This window comes from Benincasa hispida, chromosome 9, assembly GCF_027475165.1.
Source record: "Benincasa hispida cultivar pf3 chromosome 9, pf3_genome.v1.1, whole genome shotgun sequence".
Taxonomy (NCBI): Eukaryota; Viridiplantae; Streptophyta; class Magnoliopsida; order Cucurbitales; family Cucurbitaceae; genus Benincasa; species Benincasa hispida.
In genome coordinates this window covers 47,708,412-47,722,489 of record NC_143486.1, presented here as the reverse complement: position 1 = coordinate 47,722,489, position 14,078 = coordinate 47,708,412, and the positions used below count along the sequence as shown (strand labels likewise).

Below are 14,078 nucleotides of genomic sequence, written 5' to 3'. Positions count from 1 at the left end.
ACGTTTCATTACATGGTTATCGGAAATCAAGCAGAAATTATGTAAGAATATGGCCTTTCTTTCAGATACTTGTGTCAATATTTGGGTCAATATAGATCTATAAATGCTGTATAAGACGTGATATTTCATTAAAAAAAAAAAAAAAGGAAAAAAATTAGGAGATCCATCAAAACCTACCTGCAACTTACGAAAATTTGCACTAGATTCCTTTTACAAATCCAGTAAAATAAATGATAGGAAACATGAAATGAATTTAGCAAAATCCTTGTAGCCAGAAAGTATGAAAATAGATGTGCAGCATCTGTGGATGTATGCAACAATTGGCACAATTTTGGAAAACCATTTTAGTCAAATTTGTTTTTGGTTCCTTTGCACCATGTTTTTTTGTTTGTTTGTTTGTTTGTATTATTATTATTATTTATTTTATAGAAACAACAATATTCATTGAGAGAAAAAAATGAAATAATACATAGGCATACAAAAAATCAAGTCCACAAAAGAAGGGAGCCATGCTAGAGAATGAGAGTCTAACTATACAAGATAGATCCTATTAGAATAAAGTATTCAAAATCGAAGCCTAGATTCTTTAGAGATGCACTTCATGGGCCCTCTTGTGGTGCATTTGGAAAGAAAGGAATAGTAGAATTTTTAAAGATAAGTTTGTTTCTTTTAATTCTTTTTGGACTTTTGTTCAACATACAGCTTCTTGGTGGTGCACCAATTATATCAAATTCTTTTGTAATTATAGCCTCTCCATGATTTTCAACAATTGGAGGGCTCTTATACATTAGTGTTTGTGGGGGAGGGGGAGGGGGAGGGGGGTCATCTCATCCCCTGCCCTTAGGTTGTTCTCTTTTGCTCCTCTTTGAGTATATTCTTCTGTTTCTTATAAAAATAAATCGAAGCCTAGAGGGAAACATAGTATCTAAGAAGGGAGTGAGGGACCAAACATTCCTAGGACTCCCCTCTAACCCTCTAAACACTATATTGTTCCGCTCCTTCCAAAGAACCCAAAAAATGATACTCACCCCAGCAAGCCACAGAGAACGATCCTTCTTAAGAAAGGGCGGATGGAAGAGGAACTCTCTGATCATAACCCTATGCTAAGCAAGAGAGAAACCAAAATTCTGAAAAAAATAACCCCAAATGGATGTCACGAACTCACAACTCCAGAGAATGGGGGTGGCTATTCAAACCGCAAAAACCGAATCGAACCGAACCAAAAATTTAGTGAAACCGAAAAATGCGGTTCGGTCCGGTTTGAAGAAGTTTTGAAACCGAATTAATTTGGTTCGGTTCGTTTCAATTTCGAAAACTGAATTTGAAATCGAACAGAACCATTTTTAACTAATATATATATATATATATATTTAAAAAAAGAATAAAACCGCATTTAAAACTGAATCGAATCGAACTGTTTTTTAATTAAAAAAAATATAACATAGATTTTTTAGAAATACCAAAATCGAATTTAAAATCGAACTGAATTGCATATATGTGGTTTGGTTCGGTTTGAACTAATAATTTGGTTTGGTTCAGTTTGACCACCGAACCGTTTCCACCCCTACTAGAGAATATGGTCTAAGTCTTCCCCCATATTTCGACAAAGAATACAACAAAACAACCCCACTAGTGAGGGCAACTTCCTCAAAAGCCGATCTAACGTGTTCACACGACTATGTCCTCCTTTAAAAATTGTTTTATGACAGATTTTCTTGTGTGGATAGGGAGCTCTTGTACGTTTTCCTTCGGGTTCCGTCGTGCTCTTTCCAATAGGAAAACGACGGATTTAGTGGCCCTCTTCTCTTTTCTTGAGAGTCATCCCTTTCTTCTTGGGAGGAGAGATGTGAGAGTTTGGAGCCCTAATCCTTTAGACTAGGTTTCGTGTAAGTCTTTCTTCCAATGTTTGGTTAACCCTTCTCCTATGGATGAGTCTGTTTTTATATAGTTGGAGTCCCTTATTGTAGAGGGTCTCTCCCCTTTTTGTGGGCTTTGTTTTTTTGTACGCCCGTGTATTCATTCACTTTTTTTCCATGAAAGTTCTTCTCATTAAAAAAAAAAAAACACTTTCCTTGAAATCTAATCCTCCAAAGAATAGAAAAACTGATTCACCATCAAGTAATGATGAAAACATTACACGAAAAACCCTTCTAAAGGGTTGAGACTCCACACTCACCAATCTCCCTTCTCCCAAGCCCAAAGGAATACTCTTTAAAAAAAAAAAAACAAAGATGGCTCATATCCATCGCTTCGCGATCGGATAAAGAATGATGAAACCCAAATGAGAAGGAATAATAACTCCCCGACCAAACAAAGAGCTTCATATGATTTTTAAGGGAAGAAAGATGATAAAGATGAGGAAACAAGAGCAGAAGGGTCTATCCCTCACTCACTGATCTTCCTAAAAATAATTCTCTTTCCCCTCGCCAAGCACACAGCAAACAGAGGGAGCAAGAGAAGGAAGCTCCTTAGAAATATCCTTCTTCAATTTCCGATGCGGAAAGTCGTAAGTGCCTTAACCCCACTCGAAAGGAGGATGACCATATTTACTAGCAATACCTGTGCCAAAGAGAATTCTGCTCAAGAGGGAAGTGCCAAAGTCATTTGGCTACCTACGTCTTGTTCTGAATCCTCAAATTCGCCTCCACCCTAAAAGACCCTGGCACAATGTTAGATTATCTTTGAACCAAAGACTTAAGCTAATAGATTTTTCAATGTCAGTAAATTTGATTTTTCAGTGTATCATTACTACTCTACTTCACTTGTAGGCTCAAAAATTAGCATAAGGTCTAACAAAAAATGTAATATTGTGGAGGTTTGAACGCGATACCATTTGTGATATCATGTAAACTAATAAAATGTATTACATAATGTTGTATATTATTTCATTCGCTAAATTCACATATATAATTCAACCTAGGTGTATGTAAGTATGCCGACCCCCTAAGCTATTAGTTTCTCAGTGGTTACGATATGAAATTCCTCAACCATTCAAAGTGAAACAATTTTTTAGATCCAATGTTGACGCTTAGGCAAGGTGGTGAGTTATTCTTTCTTGATTGCCTCTTTTTATGACTAGCCAACAATAAATTGTTGCTTGAAGTAGTTTTTTGTTTGATTCTGCAGCACAAGTTTTTTGCTTCTCCTCTTACGACATGAATTTGTTTACTATACCAGGTCATTGCACAAAATGAGAGCCTTGATGAGTATCTGACGGTCATTGATGCCTATTTGGATATTGTTCTTCAGAGTCATTTGGTAAATTTGAGCCAACATGCGGCCTTGTTGATTAGGATCATTTATTACTTCATTTTCCTTTTGCTTACATAATATCATCTCCGGCCTTTTGCATGAGCTGTGACTTAACTCTTTTTCTACGAAAAGGATAAGGAGAGAAATAAGCACTGTGTTAAATATTTGTAATGTATCTTCTTTGGAGTTGCTTATCCCCTTTTTCTTGGAAAGGTTAATCTCTGTCAGGTTCAAATCCTTCCATTCAGCCTGTTCATTCTTATGTATATATATTTACAAAAATTGAGACTTTAGAGCATTGGAGGTGTTAGTCCCTAAAAATGCCTTATAATATCAACAGTACCATAGTCCGAGTTATGATTTTTAAATTTGATGCAACTGTTCAACTAACAAAATAAATGCTTTTCATCATTTTTTCGAAAATGAATCGACTACATATTTTTCTTCAGCTGCTTTGACTTGTAATTTTGTTCATTCTTTTAAGTTTGTCTGATAACATTGAAAATAGAAGTCTTCACTTGTGACTCTTTCAAAAGCTTCTTCTCTCCCTGATGTCACGTTTTGTTCTATATAGTGTTTCGATGCATCTGAATCTGAATTACAAATTTATAATATACTTAATTCCAGGATAGCTGTATAAAAACGATTTTAGAGGCTATCTCACAGCGAACATGCAATAAAGGGATAGATGAAAATGGAGTCCTCAGTTTGCAGTCTATCGTAGGGAAGCTTCTTTCTCATTACCAGCATTTGGAAGATGTATTTGCTCTAGTACGGATCCTCAGTTCTATCAAACTTCTACATAACATCTTCGCCATGTTTCTATTCATTGTATAGTTTGTATTAGAACTGGCATAAGTGAAGCTATCATAATCTAATTAAGTAATTGCTTTTTGATCTTTTATTATGAAAATCGAGATCTTGACATGCTTATTAACTGCGGAGAATTTCTTTCTTCTTAGAGCCACTTTCTGGAGATTTTGGATGTGCTTGTTGGGAGACCAAGGACCATTGTCATCATTGATATTCTTAAAATGGCTACTAGGTAACTTCAAATTTTATTGCTGTTCATTTCTGATTATTATCATTATCTTCATTATTATTTTTGTATATATGTATGAATGTCATATATCCTACTTCCTAAACCACAGCTTTTATTAGGTACCTCTTTGCATTCTATTTCTGGTGGTAGCTATCAAATTCTTATTTCATTGGCCAGGAACTCTTGCATACGTGATCCAGCAACCATAGAATTGCTTTTTGAAATTTCTCAGGCTCTTAACGATAGCTTTGATTTTGCGAACATGAAAGATGATGATAACCAACCAGAACATTTGCTTTCTCGTTTTGTCCAACTGGTATGTGAGTTAAGTTGATATCTAAGGCCCTATTTGATAATCATTTTGTCTTTGGTTTTCGTCTAGAAAATTAAGCTTACAATCACTACTTCCACCTATATTTTTCTTGTTTTATTATCTACTCTTTAAACATGTTTTCTCAACAACAAATCCACATTCATTGATGATGACATTTTTCCAAGGGTTGCTTCTAAAAAAAACAACAAATCCACATTTTGAAAACTTAATTTTGCTTTTTAAATTTTGGTTAGAATTCAAATGTGTATTTAAGAAATGTGGAAAACTTACCAAAAAATTATGTGGAAACAAGCATGATTTTAAAAAATAGAAAGCCAAATGGTCAACAAATGGGGCCTAAGGTTGTGACTTCCATTTTCTATTGCTAAGGGTTTTTGGATGGTGGTTTTGTATGAAATTCATACAGGTGGACTTTGGGATAGAGAGGGAACGCCATCTAGCATTCTTAGTTGAGTGTCGTGGAGCATTTGGTAAAATAGACGAGCTTAAGGTTGGTGCGTATTTTCTTGTGATTGACAATTTGACCTTTTCCTACTCTGATAAATTCTTGCAGTTTACTGGGTTATCTAACTAATTTATCGCCTCATTCAATCTTCAGTCTCTATTCTAGTATTTTCTTGTGTCATCATGTAGAACCAACTCTCTGATTGTTACTCAGTTTTTACAACTGTGGCCAAGGGACTTACAAATTCAAGTATAAAAAGAGAAGCTATCTAATGGTTATTAATGGCAAACAAAATTAACAAGCACACGTTAGGCTGCAGTGATGTCTAAATATCCCCCAAGATGGATTCTTATTTGCATACCAATCTCAAGTCTCTTGATATTGTTTCGACTTACTGTCAGGAAACTCTCGTACATTCTAGTAATGGTTTAGCAGTAAAGGCTTTAAAAGATGTGATGAAACATGCCAATTTTGTCAAAGCCTGTATAGCATTTTCTGAAGTCACATTACCGTCGATATCAGCTCAGATTAAGCAGTTTAATCTTTACCTTGAGACTGCCGAGGTAACTTTATCTTTTCGTCCGTGTTAATATTATTGTTTGTAATTTTAAACAAGTTGCTAATCTTTCATATAACTTCTTAGTACATGCTATGAACCTCCTCTCAAACGTATAGTGGTGGACATTGAATTAGAGAGAGTTGCGTATAACCAGATCTGTGATTGTTTTCATGTCAGGTCGCCTGGTTAGCTGGTTTAATTTCTCACTCAGATGAATTAATAGATTCAGCAATCAGCTGTTTGCACAATATGGAAATTAAGGAGGGTCAGTTCATCACTTCTTTTTGAGGAAGCTATTGCTGTTTTTATTTCTAACATCATACTCAAATCTTCCATTGGTCGAGTAATCAACCTTCTAAATTTTGACAAAGAGAAATTCTATATGGTTATGACCTACTAAAATTTCTAAGCAAGCGAAGGTGTCACTGATATTTGTTGGATTTCTTTTATATCTTTTGTAATGATAGTTGTGCACGATGTGTATATTATATTTGTTATTTGTATTTGTCATATTTTTTTTCCCTTTCTTCTATATAAGAGAATGTTGTATTTGATTTAGAATACAGAAGAAATACAACAACTTTATTTCTTCCAAAATTTCAAGTTGGTATTAGAGCAGGAGGTTCTGTGCCTCAATAATAATATTCTTCCCAATTAATATATATTTTCTTGATAAGAAATAAAACTTCCATAATCAAAAGAGAATTTTAAAGGTATGGGGAGACAAGGTATCTTTATACACTAATGGTTATACTAAGCAGTTTACATAAAATTGAGGGTAACTATATAATCTTTCATAAACATGCACATTACTGCAACAATTATCTGTTTCATTTTTCTTTATTTAAGTCAATATTTATTTATTTATTTTATATTGATTAATCATCATAGGTTGGACTAGTGGTCAATAAGGGTCATGGGTATAGTTAAGATTAAGAACTTATAGGGAATGAGTTCAATCCCCGATAGCCACCTACCTAGGATTTAGTATTCTACAAATTTTCTTGATGTTTAAATGTTGTAGGGTTGGCCTGAACACTCACTAATATAAAAAAATCACAATATTTAGCAACTCTATACTTATCCTTCATCAGTTTGCTGTGCGTAAATTTTTGGATTTATTTATAATAAAAACATTCAGTGACATGTTTCTGATTATTATTGGCCTGCAATTATTTCTTCTATTGTTAAGAGTGGTTTCCATTCTTCAAATAAATATCATGTAACAGATCTCCATTCTTCAAATAAATATCACGTAACAGATGAATTGAAGCATCAACTTCTTTGTATAGGCTCCCGTGCAGCAGCTGAGGCTGAACTTCTACTCTCCTCAATTAAAAAATTATGCAGCTTCTTGGTTATGCTTCCTGGTAGTATAATTCTCTTTTGGTTCTTATTATTTTGATAAAAGAATTTGCTAATATATCCTAGTGAGATTTTTCTTTCTAATTGTGCTAAAACTATATCTCCTGTAGAAATGTAACTATGCTTTAGTAGACTGCTAGTGCTAATTATCCTTCCCTCTAACCATTTTCATAGCAACGTCTGAGATTGGAAACTTCAACAATAAGACTCCAAAGATACTTATTACAATCCAACCGTGATATAATTTTTATTAGCCAGATTGAAAAGGCTAATACACACCTATGCTTTTTTATGTACTTTATTGATCAACTTAAGAAACGTATGCAATTACATCCCCAATGTTATGGCTTCTAGCAACAAAAAAGTGGTGAAAAGGTTATAGGGTAATGACTTGCTGATTTAGGGAGGGGGCTTCAAAGTTGGAAGGTGAATAAAGCATAATAGTTTGAACAAGATGTTCGAAGATTGATATAAAGTATTCCATATGATAAGCTGGAATGATAAGTTGTGTGTTTAGTATTATTGAGTTAATAGCTTCAACTTTTTTGTGCAAAACGTCATGATGGTTATGATGGTTGTGTTATTGTGATATCAAAATACTGAACAATCTAATTCGTTCTATACATTAGAGTTTAATATATAAAGGCATAAATGAAAGCCCTAGACTACAGGGAAAAGACAATAAAGGACAAGAAACTAATAAGCTTCTCTATTTACATATATACTCTAATACTCTCCCTCAAGCTAGTGTATATATGTTGATCACACTTGGCTTGTTACAAAGGTAGTCAATTCCGACTCCATTTAAGGCCTTGGTGAAAATATCTCCTAATTGATCTCCAGTCTTCACATATCCAGTAGACACCAAACCTTCTTGAAGTAGACCCAAATCTTGGAGTAATCGGAGTATTATTATTCATTCTTAAAATGAAGATATTAGTCTCTTTAAATAGACCCAAAGGGAAAGGGCTGTTACACACCTAACTAACTAATTCTAAACCTAGGCCCCTTTAGATAGACCCAAAGGGGAAGGGCTTTGTCACACATAAACTAAAATAGAATTAAACAATAGAACAATTATAAAGATGACATAGTTTGACTAAAATACCCCTACATCATTTCCGCTCTTCCCAAAAGAAACTCGTCCACGAGTTTATGTAGCTAAAGTAAACTCGTCTGGAGCGTAGTATGGAAAAATATCAGCTACATTGAAGGTGTTGTTGATGCTCATTGAAGAAGGGAGTTCTATTTGATAGGGCATTGTCTCCAAATTTTTGTATTACTGTGAATGGTTCGTATTTCTTTTGTGAAAGCTCGGAGTGATGGCCGACAGATAGACGTACTTCTTGAATACACCATGACAAGGTCACCGGGGGAGAATGTTGTTTTTCTGCAATGCTTGTCGGCTGCTTCTTTGTATTTTGAGTTTGCAGCAGCGAGGTTGGCCACGACTTCAGCGTGTATTTTCTGAACTCGATCAATCATTAGGTCAGCTTCTGGGTTGAGATCAACACAAGGTGGTAAATTAGTAAGATCAAAAGTTAAATGGGGAGGATGACTATAAACAATTTCAAAGGGACACTTCCCTGTTGAGCGGTTTTGCATATTATTATATGCAAATTCTGCTTGTGGAATTGTGAGGTCCCATGTTTGTGGTTGATCACTGCTTAGACAACGAAGAAGATTGCCCAATTTTATTATTAACTCAGTTTGGCCATCCGTTTGAGGGTGACTTGTTGAGCTGAATTTTAGTTTTGTGCCTAGTTTTTTCCATAGGCTTTTCCAAATTAAACTCATGAATTTTACATCTCTGTCGGATACTATAGTTTTTGGGATGTCATGAAGTCGAACGACTTCTTTAAAGAACAAATGGGCAATATTAAGGGCATCAGGTGTCTTTCGACACTGGATAAAGTGGGCCATCTTACTAAACCTGTCGACAATGACAAAGTTGGAGTCAAATCCTCGTTGAGTCCTTGGTAATCCAAGGATAAAATCCATGGATAAATCCTCTCATATATTAGTAGGAATTGGTAGAGGGGTATAGAGACCAACATTTTGAGAGTGCCCTTTTGCATTTTGACAAATTAGGCATTTCTTAACAAAATTGTTAACATCCTGTTGTAGTTGAGGCCAAAAAAATCTCAGTCAAAGCGGCATACGTTTTGTCTCTTTCAAAATGGCCAGCTAGGCTATTGGAGTGAGTTTCTGCCAATAGGGCTTCTCGGAGGGATCCTTGTGGAATGCACAGTAGTTTGCCTTCAAACAAAAAGTTATCCATTATATGGAAGTCTTTGTTTGCAATGTGGGATTGGCATTGCTTCCAGATTATACCAAAATCTGGGTCTAGTTCATAACTTTCTGGTAGCATGTCAAAAGCAATAATAGATCCATGCAGTAAGGTTAAAAGTGTAGATTTTCTGCTGAGGGCATCTGCAACTTTATTAGAAGCACCAGAAGTGTGTTTAATGACAATCAAATTTTTGAATAAAGGATATCCACCTAGCATGCATTCTACTGATGTGTTTTAAGAGTGAATGAATTTTAGGGAATAATGGTCAGTTAGGAGGATGAATTCTTTACCGATTACATAGCGTTCCCAATATTGTAAAGCCCTAACTAAGGCATATAGTTCTTGCTCGTAAGTGGTCTATTTTTGTCTAGCTTCAGCCTTCACTAAGTTTCTCACTAAAGTATTCTATGGGGTGAGATTCTTGAGTTAAGACAGCCCCTATGCCACTGCAACAAGCATCCACAGAGATTTGGAAGGGTTTAGAGAAATCAAGGCTGGCTAAAACTGGTGGGGATGTGAGTTTAAGTTTTAACTTATTGAAGCTATTATTTGCTTCCTCGGTCCAGAGAAATTGCCCTTTCTTTAGGCAGTTGGTGAGGGGGGCTGCAGTAGAACTAAAGTTCTTAATGAATTTTCTGTAGAAAGATGCAAGACCTAAGAAAGATTGGACCTCTTTCACTGTAGATGGTGTTGGCCAGCCTTTAATAGCTTCAATCTTTGTTGGGTCAGCCAATATGCCCTTTGTATTGATGACAAAACCTAAAAATGATATTTGATTAGTGAGGAAAACACATTTCTTCAAATTAATGACTAAATCATTAGTAGCAAGGGTAGAAAAAACTTCCTTTGTTTGTAAGATGGTCATCTTTTATTTTGCTATAAATAAGGATATCATCGAAGTATACAACCACGAATTTGTTGATGCAAGGCATAAATATCTGATTCATTAATCGCATGAAGGTACTTGGTGCATTTGAGAGACTGAATGGCATCACCAACCATTCAAAAATCCTTCATTGATTTTAAATGTTGTTTTCCATTCATCCCCTTCTCGAATCCTTATTTGATGATATCCGCTGTGGAGGTCTGTTTTGGAGAAGACCTTTGATTCGGCTAACTGGTCTAATAAGTCACTGATCCGTGGTACGGGGAAGCAATATTTGATAGTTATGCGGTTGATTGCCCGGCTATCAATGCATAATTGCTAGCTGCCATCCTTTTTAGGAGCAAGGAGGGTAGGGACGATGCATGGACTTAAGCTCGGTTGAATGTGCTTCTTGACCAATAATTCTTGAATAATATCATGCATTGCTTGGTACTCACGTGGACTCATTTTGTAACGAGGTAGATGAGGAAGGGAAGCACCTAGGATGAAGTCGATGTTATGCTGTATATCCCTTAAGGGTGGTAGTCCTTCTGGCGGTTTGGTGAGGCCAGGCCACTGCTCCAATAATTTAGTCACCCAAGTGTTGATTATGCTAGGGAGGGTGTGAGTGTCCTTGCTGTCTTTAACAAGGAGATCTGAACTAAAAGTGGATGCTTGAGTGATGGCGCTTTTGGATGGAATCAAGGAAAAAGTTGCCCTTTTTGTTTGTGAGATTTGGATGAGTTTGGATTGGACATATTGGTAGGTAAAGGTAAGAGTAGAACTTTTTTTCCCATCCAATCAAATTGGTATGTGTTGTCATGTCCCTTGTATAATGTTTGGTTGTCAAATTGCCAAGGGTGTCCAAGGAGAACATGACAAGCATCCATGTCGATCACATCGCAAATGATTTGATCTTTATAGTGACTTCCAATGGATAGAGGTATTGCGTAAAGTTCATTTACCATGGCCTCTCCTCCCTTTTGATCCAGCCCACTTTGTATGGGTGAGAATGAGGATCTAACTTTAATTTTAGCGCCTGCACCAGCTTCCTACATACCATATTCTCCGAGCTTCCACTGTCAATGATTATTGAACATACCTTCCCATTGATTGTGCAGCGCGTTCAAAACAGGCATGGCGTTGAGGATTTGTATTTGTGATTGGTGTGAGAAGGATTTTCTGCACCACACATGAAAATTCGTCTCCCTCATCCAGGTTTGTCACCTGAAAGTCATCCATGTCCTCCCGATTGTCATTGGCTTCCTCGACTTCTTAAATGGTTAAATTTTTACGTTGGGGGCAATCATTTGATAGATGTCCTAGTTGTCCACACCTGAAACATTTTCCTAGATTAGGTCTATTATATGGATTAGTGGTTCGAGGTTGAAGAGTAGAAGTCCCTTTTGTTAGAGGATTTGTCTTCGTTGGCTCCTTTGTTTTGGAGGATGAAGATGCCACTAATGCAGTATATTATGGGCTGTCACTTGTCTGCTTCTTGGTCTGTGTAGGTGCCTTGTCCCACATCGTTTATTTAGAGCTCCAGCATTTTTGTCTTTGCAACTCATCATCCTGAATCGTTGTAGCAATGGAAACAGCTTCAGACAGACATGTCATAGGGTGCAGATGGACTTTGTCCCGAATTTCTGGTCGCAAGCCATCAAGAAATCGTGCAATCTGTTGGTTTTCATTTTCTGCGTGTACTTAGTCGTTGAAACTCCCAAGTGTAGTCTTCAATTGAACGATTCCCTTGTTTGCAGTGTTGAATTTGGCTGTACAGTAGTCGTTCATGATTAATTGGCAAGAATCTCTTCTTCATCAAACGCAACATCTTGGGCTAGCTTGTAATCGGTTGCTTCCGATACAATTTCCAAATGGATTGCAACTAATCCCACCATGCAGACGCTCTAGTTTTTAATTTGAAAGATACTAACTTAACCTTTTTGTTCTCCGGAGTGCCCATATATTCGAAAAAACTTTCAACCTCTTTAACCCAATCCATAAAGATCTCAATATTCATTCTTCCGTTGTATGTTGGCAAGTCCACCTTTAGTTTGTAGTCTGATTCTTGTCTCCATGGTGGTCCACGTTGATTATGCCTATAATCTTGGCAATCTTGGAAGGTTCCTTGTCCATAATACCCATAAGTTGGGTATAAACCGTTCTTGAAAAATCCTTCGGGAATAATGGCTATCTAGCTATGGTTGGATGTCTTCTTTAGAAGATTCTGAGTCATATCCTATCCAATTATGTGGAATTCGCGCTTAAGCTGAGCTTGTTGGGAACCTGATGCACCACCCAAACCTCTCTTGGCTTCAAGAAATTGTGTATAATTGGTTCTTGGCTGATTTCTTGGAGGAGAATGTGCTTGTTCTTGAATTCTAATTACAAAATGGCCTTGCTTTCCCGTCTTTCTTGTTTCAGCCATCTGTTGTTCACCACTTTCTTGATTTTCTTGTAGGCTGTCGTGAGTCTCTTCTTCTTTACCCTTGTTGAGCAGGTTGACAGACAATTCGATGGCAGTAAATCTCTTGTTGATCGATCGAGGGGAGGTGGATGCTTCCGCATTTGACGAAGGAGGAGGATTATTTCCCTTCACCATGAGGCCCTATCACATAGGGTGCTCTGATTCCAATCTTGAAGTAGACCCAAATCTTGGAGCAATCTTGAAGTAGGAGTATTGTTATTCATCCTTAAAATGAAGATAATAGTCTCTTTAAATAGACCCAAAGGGAAAGGGTTGTTACACACCTAACTAACTAATTCTAAACCTAGGCCCCTTTGAATAGACCCAAAGGGGTTCACACCTGAACTAAAATAGAATTAAACAATACAACAATTATAAAAGATGACTTAGTTTGGTTAAAATACCCCTACATCACTTCTTGTATTTTCTCATAAATAAAATTATAATCAACTTCAATATGTTTAGTTCGCTCATGAAACACTGGGTTAGAAGCAATATGAGGAGCAGCTTGATTGTCACACCACAACTTGGCTAGAATGGTAAAATTAAAGCCTAACTCAAATAAGAGTTTATGTATCCACATTATTTCACATACCGATTGTGCCATAGCTCTGTATTCTGATTCAACACTTGATTGCGAGACCACATTCTGTTTCTTACTCTTTCTGGAAACCAAATTGCCCCTTACAAAAACACAATAGCCAGAAGTTGATCTTCTGTCTTCTTTTGATCCTGTCCATCAGCATCTGAGAAGCACTCAATCCTCCTATGACCATGGTCTTTATATATGATTCCACGTCCAGGTGCAACCTTCAAATAACATAAAATCTGTTGTACTACAGTCCAATGATCCACTGTGGGTGAAGTTATAAACTGACTCACAATGCTTACTGAATAAGATATGTCTGGTTATGTTACTGTAAGATAATTCAACTTTCCAACTAATATTCTATATCTCTCAGGATCTTCAAATGGTTCTCTATCTTTTGTAAATTGACGATTAGGCATCATTGGAGTACTACATGGCTTGGCGCCCAAGTTTCCGTTCTCAAATAGCAAATCAAGCAAATATTTCTGTCATATAAAGATACCTTTCTTGCCTCTCATGACTTCAATACCCAAGAAGTACTTCAAAATTCCCAAGTCTTTAGTAGGAAATTGACCTTGGAGAAATGTTTTAAGAGATAACATACCTAATGTATCACTCCCAGTAAAGATAATATCATCAACATATACGAAGAGTAAAATAATACCACCCGTAGATCATTGATAGAAGATAGAATGATCTAGCTTGTGTTTCGTCATTCCAAACTGCTTAAGTGTCTGACTAAATTTTCCAAACCATGCTCGTGGACTTTGTTTCAACCCATACAACGATTTGCGAAGCCGACACACTTTATCCTTTTCCCCCTGAGCAACAAATTTAGGTGGTTGCTCCATATACAATTCCTCTTGA

General features: G+C 36.4%; 1 protein-coding gene across 11 annotated transcripts in view; it reads left to right on the top strand.

Moving 5' to 3' along the window:
• Positions 1-14,078, top strand: part of LOC120086318 (uncharacterized) — a 53,013-nt gene that overhangs the window by 32,413 nt on the left and 6,522 nt on the right. For all 11 annotated transcript variants that reach the window (XM_090317996.1, XM_090318002.1, XM_090318004.1 and 8 more), the window contains 8 exons: positions 3,178-3,258; positions 3,880-4,023; positions 4,215-4,297; positions 4,472-4,610; positions 5,035-5,118; positions 5,475-5,636; positions 5,810-5,897; positions 6,925-7,002. In XM_090317996.1, the coding sequence (XP_090174122.1) occupies positions 3,178-3,258; positions 3,880-4,023; positions 4,215-4,297; positions 4,472-4,610; positions 5,035-5,118; positions 5,475-5,636; positions 5,810-5,897; positions 6,925-7,002 (859 nt within the window). The remainder of the gene's footprint in view (positions 1-3,177; positions 3,259-3,879; positions 4,024-4,214; positions 4,298-4,471; positions 4,611-5,034; positions 5,119-5,474; positions 5,637-5,809; positions 5,898-6,924; positions 7,003-14,078) is intronic.